Genomic DNA, 13804 nt, shown 5'->3' on the forward strand with positions numbered 1-13804 from the left:
TTCCCTCAACATTACAGTGCAAGTGCTAGAAAAGATTTTGAAAATTTGCATACAAAACCCTGGAAGTTCTCAAAAGCAGTAAATCCATTTTGTCACTTTATTAACCATATTGCCACTTGTGCTTTAAAATGAGAACTGTGAACATCTCCCTGAAGTTAAAACATCAGTTTTACTTACATTGAGGGCATCCATGTCTTTGTGATACTCTCCCTCCCAGTATTTCGGTAAGAGGGAGAATATTGAGTTTTCTGTTACTTGGCTGCCAAACTGGGAATCCAACCAATCAGATAAAAGGTCCTTGGCTTCTTCCAGTAAAACCTTATCAGTCATAACACAAATGCAAAACAAAGAAAACAAACCTCACTTTTGTATGGAAAATATTAAATAGATTAATTGTACAACAAAGTGTTGTAGTTCTGATCACAATAGATCCCAATCTGAGTCAGTGTGATGTTCTTACAGCACACAGTACTGTGCAAAAGTCTTAGGCACATGCAAAGAAATGCTGTAGCGCAAAGATGCCTTCAAAAATAATGAAATTAAATGTTTCTACTATACTATAGTAGAATACAATAAAGTGCAGTAAACAGTAATAAATGAAACAAAGTCAATATCTGGTGTGATGTCCCTTTGCTTCAAAAAAATAAAATGAGTAGTCTCAGGTAAATTAGAGCAGTTTTAAGGAAATGGGCTGTAAGTTTTGCAGAAGCAGCCACAGTTCTTCTGGAGACTTTGACTGTGAATTTTCCTTTTTTTGAATTGAATTTTCTGTAACATTTAATTTTGTGATGGAAAACTAATGTTTGGCAATCTAAAACGTTTTTGTACTGACTTGTTAATGTAAAAGTCTGTACTAAAAAATAGGGTGCCTAGGACTTCTGCACAGTACTGCACTGTACATCCATCTTTCTTTTATAAAAGATTTCTTTCCAACCTCAGCTTGGCTCTGAACGGCAGCATCCTCAGCTCCGCTCTTCATCGACCCCTGTAATGGAGTCAGCGCAGCCATCACTGCTGCATCCAGCCTCTCCAACATCTGCTTCTTATCAGGGTCTGTGGTTTCTGCAAGCTTGACTTTAAAGGGCTAAAACAACACAAGAAAAAGACAACAATTTAACACTAAACAGATACCAAAACATTGTCCAAGAAGCCGATCATCAGAAATCTGTCCTATCTGAAGTGAGAGCCACTGTGGGCATTTTCACACTTGTGTTTTGTTTTTTTCACCCCAAACTCAAGGCATCTGTGCTGGGGAAGTGTGAAAGCTGTTTCTGAACCCAGATGCAGTCTATAACACATCTCTGGTCAGCTGAAAATGATGGCCTGCTGTTTGCCCTGAGTAAACTCGGGTGCACACTGCACCATGTATGAAAGTGACCTGAGCATGGAATAATGCAACGTGTCACTCTACTTCCTGTTTCCTGTTTTACAGTGACAGGGAACAGAAAGTTTTCTAAAGCAGAGGCAATATGCCTTCTAAATGTATGGAGTGAAGAAGACATTTAACCACAAGTGATTCAAAAAAGAGCTGATTTTTTTTTCTGTACAAGTGAACAGTTTTAACTGAAAAGCTCTTAAATATTGTGAAGTCACTGATTAAATATTAAAGACATATACCCATTTAAAATTTAAAAATTGCACCATAGAAGTGCTGTATACCAACATATCGCCATTAAATAAATAAAATAAATTTAAAAAAATATAAAAAATCTGAGATATTCACTTGATTAATAAAGGTATCGATTATATTATCATAATTTTCTGATGTTTTGTTTTAACTCCTATGTGACCAGTCTCTCTGATCCAAAAAGATCAGACTTGTAAAACTGTGGTTTATGTATCAGCAATACAAAGACCAAAAGGTAACACGAGGTAAGAATCTGATTTGCACAAAGTCTCAGGTGACATTTACTTCCACAGCATGATGAAATGTGTGGAAATGAGCCTGGATGTCTCACCTCTCTAGCGGTTAAGACGTCCTGGAGGATCTGGGAGGCTTTGGGCTTTTTGGCTCTGTACTGCTCCAGCAGGTGATTCTGTCTGGCTCGTTTAATGATCTGAAACATAGAAGAATGTCATCACACATCAGTAAAGGCTCCAGCTGCCAAATGTACAACTTTTGCAACCTGGTGTAATCATGCCAGATATCAGAACAGTCCATTTACACTGTAAAAAGCACTAAACAGCCGTTAAAATATATTCAGACTAACTTGTGGCTCATTGCTACCAATTTACTGTTGTCATTGTTGTTTGTTGCTAAGTGTTTACATCACTAAAGTATGTGCTGTGTGTATAGCTGTGAGAGCTACTGTGAACCGGAGTCACGTTCCTTGTGTGTTCAGGCATACTTGGCCAATAAAACTGATTCTGATAAAGAATAACAAATGATTGAGTGTGCTGTCCTAGGAAACGAATCAATGATGCAATGTCAAGTTACTGCTACAAAGTTAATTTCCCTATAACAGCATATCCTGTGTTTTATTCCTCTTATACCACAGTAATTTGTCAACAGTTACCATTTTTTATTTATGAAAGAATGACACATTGTACCTTTTATATACAGTATTTTAATTTAAATGTTAATAAGATGTTAGTTCCTCTTATCACTTATTTTTCTCTTGAAAAGCAAGGTACAGCGTCCTCCATCCTGAAAACTTTCCTGTGGAAGGAAACTTTTAGGAACAGCTTTACCTCTGACACAAAGAGCTGATACTGGAGACTCCTTCCAAACACACTTAAACGTCTCCTCACAGAAAACTTTACTATATTAGCTATTAGATATTTTTCTTTGTTGAATAATGTTTTGTTAAACTCTTAATTTTTATGTGGAGTGTCCTCCATACGAGTCTCAGTGAATTGACTGTTACTATAGAAACCATAATATATTACAATGAGTGCATTAATATAAACCTGTGTTTTTTAAATACAAATGGAACAAACGTCAAAACTGCTGTTATGGAAAATCAATCGAATTAATCATAACTAGTGTACATTACATGATTGAAAAGTAATAAAACATAACCAAACCATTAAAAGATTTTCTTGTATATATATCTATTTATTGTATAAATGTAATGTATAAATTCAAATGTATTAAAACATATCTATTTATTTATTTATTCGCTGTACAAATTCTTAGCCTCTTACTTTGTCGTCAATGTCGGTGATGTTCATGCAGTAGAAGACGTCATATTTGAAATAGTCCATCAGTATTCTTCTTAGGATGTCGAAAGAAATGTAGGATCTGGAAGGACAAGGACAGCATATCAACACAGATACGATGTGCAGAAACATTCGAGAAAGAGACAGGAGACTTAGTCTTACATGACTCACACTCAAACACACTAATCCTAAAGTATATCGTACAAAATGTAGGACAGAGGTTTTGGCATTATTTCATCACTCATCACTCTGTAAGATTAATTTAAGACCGTATGTAAACTACATTGACTTTGGGAACCAGGAACACAAGCACGTGTGATGTTACAACACATTTGGCACTTTTCAGTACACAAAGAGAATTAAATGTTGCTAACCACTGCCTGGCTTGGCTGAATGTTTTAGCTTGTCCAGTGTCTCTATAGACCCATCACAAAGAGCAGAACACAGACTGTTCCAGACACGCAGTGTGAGCGATTGTGGGAAACACACAGAGCTATAGTGAGGGTTACCTGGCATGACCCATGTGGGAAGCATCATAGACGGTGGGGCCACAGCAGTACCACAAAACCTTTTTCCCATGCTGAGGTACAAACAGCTCCTAAAACATCAAATAACAACCAAACACAATCTGTCAGCATTATTAACACTGACTACATATAGTATGACCTACAGGTTAAAGACAAAACACTAGCAAAAAAAAGCAGTATTCTTAAAATACACTATATAACATTTTATTTCTATTTTAATATATAAATTATTATTCTGAAAACACCATTATGGCAAAAGAGCAAATTAAGCCTACATTGCTGTCATGTAATATTCATGCATATTAATCATCTTCAGGACATTTCTGTAAAATATCCTCTGGATGGAAAAAAAAGTATATCTAGACTTTTACATACACAACAGCATGTGATATAAACAAAAAAAACAAAAAAAAGTATAACAAAAAAGGTTAACTCTCTTAAAGAGAACGCTTAAAGGTTCCATGTGGAACACTACAAGATCCAAAAAAATCGATGATCCAAAAACATTGAGAAAATTTATACAGCCCCATCTTTAAGGCCAAGATCAATTTTTTTTTTTTTTTTTTTTTTTAAATATAATCCATAGCAGATCCATAATCCTCATTACAAAATGCAGCAATAACTGCAACGTACTTTTTGTCCACATTGTCCAGGCATTATCTACAACAGGGTTTTAGGGCCACTGTTTAAAAAAATAAAAACACAAGATTTTCAAAATAAAGTTGTAATATTTTGAGAAAGAAAAAGTATGAGAAAGAAAGATTATTTTTTTAAATAATGTTGTAATATTTCAAGGGAAAAAGGCCATATTACAGGAATAAATATGTATTGTTTCAAGAGTAAAATCATAATACTATGACAAAATGATACATATAAAATTTGTGGTTTAAAATGAGGGACATTGAGGATTTGGTGAAGTTGTTGTTTAATTTTATAGAGAAATCACAGGCAGTGATCACCTTGAAGCCTTGAAGGCTATCGGTGATTACCATTTGTGTGCCATTCAAAGAGAGTGTGTACATGAATGATAATCAAAATTATCTGGTGGGGAATGGATGCACCAGAAGATCACACGTTTATTTATTTGTAAAATAATATATTTCTTTATTGACTTTGCTCTATTTCTTTACTGATATGCACAGTTCCGTCATAGTATTATGACTTTAGTCCCAAATCATTGTGATTTTTTCTCGTAATACTACAGCTTTTTTCTTAAAATATTACAATTTATTCTTGAAATATTTAGACTTTTTCACAAACTATTACGACTTTATTTTGGAAATCTTGTGTTTTTATTTTTTAAACAGTGGCCCTAAAACACCATCTTACTTACCTAGCCAACGCTACTGTTGGAATTTGCCTTGGAAATGCAGGAGTTATGGGTTAACTGTAATAGAAATAAACTTGCACCTTGGTCCGGGTCAGGCTGTTGTAAAGTCTAAGCTTTGGGAGTTCAGTTCCATCCGGTGGAGACCAGGGAGGCTGCACCCTCTTTCCCTTTGCTGAAAGACAAGATGCATCAAGTATTAATGACCTTAATTTATGTGCATGTGTATTTTAATAAATGTAGATGGTTATGGAGAGAGTGGTCAGGTAACAGCTGTGTGATGTGAAGGTGATTATAGGATTGCACCTTTGCATGTGCAAGAAAAAAGAAAAAAAAAAGAAAATGAAATAAAATAAAAAATTTTAAATAAAGGATGTGCACAAAGGGGACAGAAACTGAAATACATGATGTGACAAACAGGACAGACAGGAAACACAAAGCAGCAAAGACTCAAAGTGACAATCACAAGATCGCAAGCATCATCAAGTGTTGCATCATCTAAGGAAGCTAGATTTCACTCGTCTCACAATCAAGACCCAGACAACCAGCACAGCCTCCTAAGCTCTACCTCACCCGGACTAACACCAATACACCAATCACATCCTGCTGACTCCTACACATTACACATGCACTACTCTCACTCCCTCTCTACTCACTGGAGTCTGAGGCCTGGCCGTCGGTTCGAGGCTGCAGTGTGGCTATGTGCCTGTACCAGCGCAGAGCGTGCACATACTGCGATGAAGGAGGCGAACCATGAAAAAGCGTGAATACGTCTGTGTCCGCCTGCGAGGGCCCGTAGCCTGCCAGGTAACTGCGGCTGCTCAGGTACTCGTTCAGAGCCTGGGCCCTGCGGCCGTCCTCGCTTATGCGCAGTAAGAAGCCATAATCAAAGGCTGGGAAGACAAGAGGACGACACACACACACACATACACACAAATACACACAGGAGGAAAAAAAGGCTTAATGGCTTCAGCACTGGACCCAAACTGTGCCACAGAGCACAGTGATGAACGAACTGAAACACCGACACACTGCTGATATGCTGTCAGGACATGATGTTATGAGTCACCATGTGGACGACATATTGTACAAATGCACAGATACTCATTTATAACTTCCATGTGAGGATGCTTTAGTAAAAGCGACTGAACAATCGTAGATCATATCAATTTTTCATATTTTCATTTATGAAACGCAACAATAACATGAGGATTGTAAAGGAGCTAAAACTAGACGTTCTCAAACTTTCTGCTGCACCGATTTATTTAATAAATTCAATCCAGCTACCCAAGTAACAAAAATTTGCCACATTAGTTGAGTGAAAATGTTTCCATATGCTTGGGAGAGAATAAAGAAGAGCAAAAACATAATTTAGAGCATCATTTTAGAGCAACTAATTTCATAATAAAAGAAAATCAGTAATTTCAACCCAGTATATAGCACTGGATTTATTGATTTTCCTTTATTATAAAACTATTTTTATTTTTAAAAAAAAGTGCAATTAATTTTTATGCTTGGAATCTTCTATTAACTTTTTCTTGCAGACAAATTAAAAGAAAAAATTAACTCTCAAATTTGCCTTTTTACAACACCAAAACACTTGTACTTAATTGTATGTAATCACTGGTTTATTTATTTACTGGATCCATTAGAGCTTTTTATTCCAGTAAATTAGGTTCATAATACCGAAATGATGAAACTGTAGCAACTTGACAATGATGTTAACTGTTGCATCATGACAATGCCATGTTTCCAAAAAAAAAAAAAAAAACCCACACACAAAAAAATCTCACAGAATGTACTTTAGCTGTGTTCACAAATCAGGTAACCAATCACAAATGGACAACTGAGACAGATAAGCTTTTACCCATGGCATTTTCATGTGTCTCAAATGCCCCTTGAGAAGAAACCATGCGATCTGATCTTTCGGTTAGTCCCCTGACGCAGTTCCTCACCTGATCACACTACAAATGTTACAAGCTTTATGCATCGCTGGTCCCAAATTCGAGTGATCAGATCAAATTGCATCTCCAAGACATGTGGCCAAATGTATGTGGACACCTGACCGTCACACCCATATGTGGTTCTTCCGCAAACTATTGCTAAAAAGTTGGAACCACAAAATTGTATAGAATGTCTTTGTATGCTGTAGCATTACAATTTCCCTTCAGTGTAACTAAGAGGCCCAAACCTGTTCCAGCATGACAATGCCCCTGTGCACAAAGCGAGCTCCATGAAAGCACAGCATGGACAGGGTTTGCTGAGGTTGGTGTGAAAGAACTCGAGTGTCCTGCACAGAGCCCTGACTTCAACCCCACTGAACACCTCTGAGATGAACTGGAACACTGACTGCACCCCAGACCTCTTCAGCCAACATCAGTGCCTGACCTCACTAATGCTCTTAAGGCTGAATGAACACAAATCCCCACAGCCACGCTCCAAAATCTAGCGGAAAGCCTTCCCAGAAGAGAGGAGGTTATTATAACAGCAAAGGGAAACTAAATCTGGAATGGGATGTTCAACAAGCACATATGGATGTGATGGTCAGGTGTCCACATCCTTTGCGCCGTACAGTGTATTTGACCCTGTGTTTAGTCTTTGAGATCCTCCCCTACTGCTCAAAGTGTCAAAACTAGGATGATGTGCAAGACTGAAGTAGCTGACAGAAGCCACTACTTAGCACCGCATGTAGTGCACTTATAAGGATCCACTTGGGCTGACATTCAGCAAATACAAAGAGCAAATACTCTCTGTAGTTACAATGATTTGCTCTACAGCATAATAAACATGAGTTTAAGGCTGAATCCTAAATGGTTGTAGTGCTAGTAGCACACTAGTGTAGAGATTACACAGCCATGTGGGATTCATGCACAGATTTAACCAGACACACAGGTAGGATTTACAAAGCAGAAGGACCATGCAGCGTTCATTACAAACATAAATATTTATCCATGAGTGTTTTCCAGCTGTGTAAGGTTCAATCAGAGGGAACCTCTCTAACAGCTGTAAACACCAATCTCCCCTTTTACAGCACAAAGCTTAATTATTTACAACGTTTACTTCACCTCTAATGCTTTTTTCAATGTCATTAACGCGCTCAATGGAGATGTAACAGATATTACCTTGGTCTCCTGCCATCTTTCTCTGTCCCGGCTTTCTGATGCAACAATAAACGTGTCCGGAAAATTCACCCGCGCCTCCGAGGCTGCCGGATTTGTCTTCCCACCCGTATTACGACGAAACCCCGCCCCCTGAGCGGATAGGCTCAATGGCGTGCACTCACGGGCAGTCCATGGATTGGATGCTGTATCTGTGTGCTTATAAACTACTGGTTAATACCAGCCCAGAAGGCGGGTTTTATAGAAATACAGGTGGGAAGGAAAATATCGCGCAACGGAGCAACACATAAAACACGTCCGGGTAGTGATTTTTAAATAATGAAACAAGGCGGAGAATGAGATATATGAGATGTAGATCAGATATTTCTGGATTAACATACACCAAAAGGTTAGCCAGAAATTGCTTCCGGGTAAATTTACACATGGTTTTCTTTCTTTCAAAATAAAGGCGTTTGAAAAAAAAAAAAAAAAATCTACAGACCGTGTATAAAATTATACAGACGAATTTCAGTGAAATTGACAAGGCTGACAAAGGTTAACACTTAATAATAATAATAATAATAATAATACCACTGGGTTGGGGTTTGAATCCCACCTCCGCCCTGTGTGCGTAGAGCTTTCATGTTCTCCACGTGCTTTGGGGGTTTCCTCCGGGTACTCCAGTTTCCTCCCCAAGTCCAAAGACATGCGTTGTAGGCCGATTGACATTTCCAAATTGTCCCTAGTGAGTGAATGGGTGTGTGAGTGTGTGTGCGATTGTGCCCTGCTATGGGCTGGCATCCCGTCCAGGGTGCCCCCTGCCTTGTGCCCCGAGTCCCCTGGAATAGGCTCCAGGCTCCACGCGACCCTGTGTAGGATAAGCGGTCCAGAGAATGGATGGATAGTAATAATAATACACATGGGCATTCTAGCATAAAATTAGCATTTAATACGTTATTTATCTGTAGAGAATTCACAATTTTGCATTCTCTTGTAGTTTTAAAGCCATATTCATTAACATGAGTGCATACTGGTTGCTCACACAACAAATTTCCTGCTTTTTTTCATTCTCAGTAACTGTTTTATTAAGGGTAATGGTGGTTCAATTTACTACTTTGTTTACATTTTGATAAATAGAGCCAACTAAGTTGGTCAGAAAATACAGCAGGCAGGTGCAGACAATAAGAAGTGCAGAACTGGTCAGAATTCCTTCAGGAGTGGGTGGAGGTGGGATTAAAAAACAGTCCACCTCTAGGCTAGGACATCACCATGCAAAATGTAATTTAAAGTATCCCTTCAAAACATTCTTTCTTTCAAACTCTAAACTTTATCTTTTTTAATGGCAACAGCTGGAAGTGTCATAAGAGTGGGGAAGACAGGAGGATCCTGAGGCCCTGATGAGGGGCAGGACCTTATCTGATGGCACTGTGAGCTCTGGATCACATCCTTATGAACTTTAAGCTCTTACTAAGCCTCTAGTGTGTCAATTTATTATAATACAAAATTATATCCACCAGATCAATTGGCCGGGAAACTCACTGAGCAACACAACTCACTGAGCAATACGTGTAGTTACCCAGACAGCACAGTAACACTGAATCAACCTCCCTCTGCTCTCTATGTAGTGTGTGGCTACTAGGTGGCAGTAGAGGGCAAATACAGTGACATTCATTACAATGAGCCAAGCCTCGCAGGACGTGTCCGTTGTATTGTTTGTTTGACAAAGACTTTATTCCAAAGGTCATGTTGCTCAACATGCCTTGAGGTGTTACAGAACTTGCTATGGAGGAGATTTATGACAAACCCCCATGAGAATCTGCCTTCTGCACGGGCTCCTGCTCCCATGTAAACATGTAATTTATTACTTACTGAAAAGCACCTTTGCTGACTTTAACCCTCGGTGTAATCATTTTAGTTTCCTGCATCTTGTTTAACATATAGTCTATTCATCTGGGTCTTCATCTCAGCTCACATTTCACACTGGCACTGCTGTATCTTTTCATTTCCACACTTGGACTTTGCGCACACACTGTTATTGGTTGTAGCTTATTATTATTACATATGATTACTGTGCACAATGTTCATAATGTTCACAGTATTATTAGAGTTTTTATTATTAGAATTACTCTGTGATTGTAAATTTAATCTGCTTTATATAACAAGCACTAATGACCACATGGATAACTACCAAATAGACTCATATTATATAGACTTTATGATAAAGAAGTGTATGGGCTATGATACTCACTTTTTTCATATTTTAATGTTTCAATCAATCACCAATCAATCAATAACCAAAGGTGTGGTTTTATAGTGAATACAGTATATAAAGTCCAGCATTTAGGGCCATCACTTTAAAAAAAACTACACAACTGCATGAATATCAAACATTTCACAAACTAGTCCTCCTTCATGTGTGTGTGTGTGTGTGTGTGTGCCTAAATGGCAAAATATTAAGCTTTTAATGGTCTTAACAAATCATTGATCAGGAAATTAGCAAGAACTGAACAAATACTGTAGCTCTCTTACTGCTCTATCAATCCTGGCTCCATTTATGAGCTTGTTATCAGGCCCTTGATGGGCTGCATCAGGTGTGGCAGATAACCAAGTAATGAGTAATCTTTTAAGAAAAAAAAAAAACATCCCAAAAGATATTTTTGGAAATCTTTGTACACCCATACAGTTTGAATTTTACATCAAACATTTTAATCATTGTCCTGATTATACCTTTGTGTACAAGAAGACTATATAAGTGAATTTCCCTGTCTCTAGATTTTCCCCAAACAGTTCACTGCAGTAATTTTCTGACCAATGATTTGTTTTTAAGACCATTAAAATGTTAATATTCAGGCCCATTTTTGCCCATCTATATATATATATATATATATATATATATAATATATATTTTCACGTGTCTCCTCTGTACCGCTTATCCTACACAGGTTCATGGGGAGCCTAGGGACTCAGGGCACAATCACACACCCATTCACTCACTACAGACAATTTAGAGATGCAATCAGCCTACAACACATGTCTTTGGACTGGGGGAGGAAACCAGAGTACCCAAAGGAAACCCCCAAAGCACTGGGAGAAAATGCAAACTCCATGCACACAGGCCAGAGGCGGGAATCAGACTCCCAACCCTGGAGGTGCGAGGCAAACATGCTAATATGTATTTATTTATTTAAATGACACACCTGATAGCATGGGACTGCCAGAAAATCTGGTGCTTCCTGCCAGGAATGCAGATATAACAGCTCATGACTTTAGCATGTTGGTGAACATTTCCTTCTCTAGGCCAAAGGTGACAGCTATGAAAATTAATGAACATTTCTTTTTTGCATGTATCGTGGACAGTGTATCTGTCAGTCTTGTGAATGATGCATCTACTTCTGTTCTGTGTATGTCCCTAAACAACAGTCAGTCATGTATGATACACATGGCATGTACATTCATATGTATCATATATCCTCTACTGTATTCGCACTGTTTACATTTTTCTCATGAGGAATATAGTCATCTCAGGCATCTATTTTTTTTTTTTTTTCCCACAGTGAACACGCTAGCATCAATTTCAGGTGACAATGTTAACCAATGTCTTTATGGTTCAGGTTTAGCTGATCTTCCTGGTACTGGAAGCAGGTAAGGAGAAGCCCAGTCAGGGGCAATATTTAGGTATGACACCAGTCTTGTGACATTTATAGCAGCATGAAAAACCTACCTCCTGTATTGTCTGTTATGGTCTAATCTTGGCATGCTACTGCTGTGGCTAGTACGTGCTGTCTGTGTGCTACAACACTGACCAGGTGCCGACAGGTCGGTATATCAGAGTCAAGGGAAGGTATGGAGCGATGGTGGGGAAGTGCTTTGAAAAGGAGACTGATGCACAACGTTGTTTGTCATTAGCCCCTGTCATGTGTGTCATTGGGCAAGAGTGTAGGATGAACGGCTGTGTAGAAAAGGGCATAGAAATATCTGTTTCTAAGAAGCATTAACATCATCATACATATTAAACTTAATGACTTTTTGTTCTTTAATTAGCCATTTTATCTCACTGGTGCATTTGAATTTGAATAGTGTACACATATAAATGAAAATAGACCAACCTTTCTAAAAAAAAAAAAAAAACATCCTATAGATAAACTCTTGTATAGATTATGTAGGACAGCATTAATACACCAAGAGCTTAGTGTGTGTGTGTGTGTGTGTGTGTGTGTGTGTGTTTGTGTGTGTGTATATTCTTGATGTAGAGCCAGAATTCTTACAGGAACTATGAATAAAGCTGATTTTTTTTTTTCATAATTATGCCCTCCATCTTAACCGGGCTTTGTAAACAGGCTGTCCACTTTCATTTGTTAGTAAACCAATTTGACTTAATAAAGATTTTGTTAGAGATTTTTAGGTAAAGACGTTTTATATTTTGTACATTTGATGGATAATTTGGTAGCAATGTACACTTTCAGGAAAAAAAAACCCATTAAACTGTATTATTAACTGTGACTGGGGTGATACTCTTAAGAGTACGTATTTTGTATCGTTAGTTTGGTATCTTAGACCTCTAAACATAAATGTAGTGTATAGCTTGAGTTATGGTGCATAAGTGAATCTTTAGTTACTTTTATGAGTAAAGGTTTAAAAGTGAGAGACATATACTAAATGTAGAAAAGATGTACACTTAAGAGTATCTTAAGAGTACCCCTTTTTTCTGAGACTTTACCATTTCATCAAAACTGAAGTATAAACATCAGAAGTACATTTGGAAACCATCTGAAGTCTTAATCCTGTTTGCTTTCCCATGGGTGAAGTGTGTCGGGCCATAGATACACAAGGTGTTTCTGTGTGTCAGAAACTAAATTTAAGCCCAGCTTGCTTCTACAGTTGTTCTCTCTGCTCCTTTCACTCATACCTTAACCTTAGTCTAACCTCAGCCTCTCTGCTCCTGTCGACTAGAGGAGCTGTAGGAAGAGTAGCCAAAAATATGGTCCACCTCATGGCAGTGGATGGATGGGGGTGGGCTTTTGATTAGAGGTATGTGCTCATTATCTCACTGTTGAGGAGAGAAGGACAGGGTTGGGTCTAGATTGTAGGTCACAGTGAAGGAGGGAGGGAGGGAGGGTGTGATGGTGGGGATCTAATAAAAGAGAAAGAGGAGTGGGTATCCACAAAGCCTGTTTGTCTGAACCCGTAAGGGACACTCAACTAGGAAAGCAGGATGCCTGAACCGACTAAAAAAACAGGTAATAGCATTTAGTTTTTAACTCTTGGTTCATAAAGCTCGACAAACATTCAGTACAAACTTTCTTGAAAGAGTGTTTTTATGAAAAGGTTCACAGCAACGCAACTCTTATTGGGTTTGATATGCTGGACATTTATTTTTCACTGTGAATCTTTTCTCATTTATTTTCCATGGTGTTACATTTTGCTTGATTTGAGTTATAAAACTGAAACAGGCCTAGTTCAGACTTGCGCAACAAGGCAACTGAAGAAAATAAAATAAAATAAAAAATAGTACAACAGTATACACTGCAGGATGACCTGATTGCTTGAGCAAGAAAATATGATTGAAACTGGCCGCAAATGACTGTCACATGGATGTGTTGTAAACACAGCCTGACTATAAGTCCCGTAGTGCCCTGTGTGATTAAATATTCAGCTTTCCCAACTTTAAAAGCAAATAAGGAAGATGTCTT

General features: G+C 38.0%; 2 protein-coding genes across 4 annotated transcripts in view; one reads left to right on the forward strand and one right to left on the reverse strand.

The window, feature by feature from the left end:
- Nucleotides 1-13804, reverse strand: part of cars1 (cysteinyl-tRNA synthetase 1) — a 29441-nt gene that overhangs the window by 8611 nt on the left and 7026 nt on the right. The window contains exons 1-8 of one of the 3 annotated variants that reach the window (XM_026937763.3): nt 8139-8272; nt 5673-5909; nt 5100-5191; nt 3672-3760; nt 3148-3244; nt 1959-2057; nt 935-1084; nt 178-318 (exon numbers count right to left, since the gene is read on the reverse strand). In XM_026937763.3, the coding sequence (XP_026793564.2) occupies nt 178-318; nt 935-1084; nt 1959-2057; nt 3148-3244; nt 3672-3760; nt 5100-5191; nt 5673-5909; nt 8139-8154 (921 nt within the window). In that variant the 5' untranslated portion in view covers nt 8155-8272. Of the gene's footprint in view, nt 1-177; nt 319-934; nt 1085-1958; nt 2058-3147; nt 3245-3671; nt 3761-5099; nt 5192-5672; nt 5910-8138; nt 8279-13804 lie in introns of those variants that run through there. The other 2 variants (XM_026937764.3, XM_034299486.2) reach the window with 2 other exon arrangements.
- mybpc3 (myosin binding protein C3) overlaps nt 13230-13804 on the forward strand; it is a 44276-nt gene continuing 43701 nt past the window's right edge. The window contains exon 1 of the mRNA XM_053229437.1: nt 13230-13351. Coding sequence (XP_053085412.1) covers nt 13327-13351 — 25 coding nt within the window. The 5' untranslated portion in view covers nt 13230-13326. The remainder of the gene's footprint in view (nt 13352-13804) is intronic.

The sequence above is a fragment of the Pangasianodon hypophthalmus genome, chromosome 25, assembly GCF_027358585.1.
Source record: "Pangasianodon hypophthalmus isolate fPanHyp1 chromosome 25, fPanHyp1.pri, whole genome shotgun sequence".
NCBI classification, from domain to species: Eukaryota; Metazoa; Chordata; class Actinopteri; order Siluriformes; family Pangasiidae; genus Pangasianodon; species Pangasianodon hypophthalmus.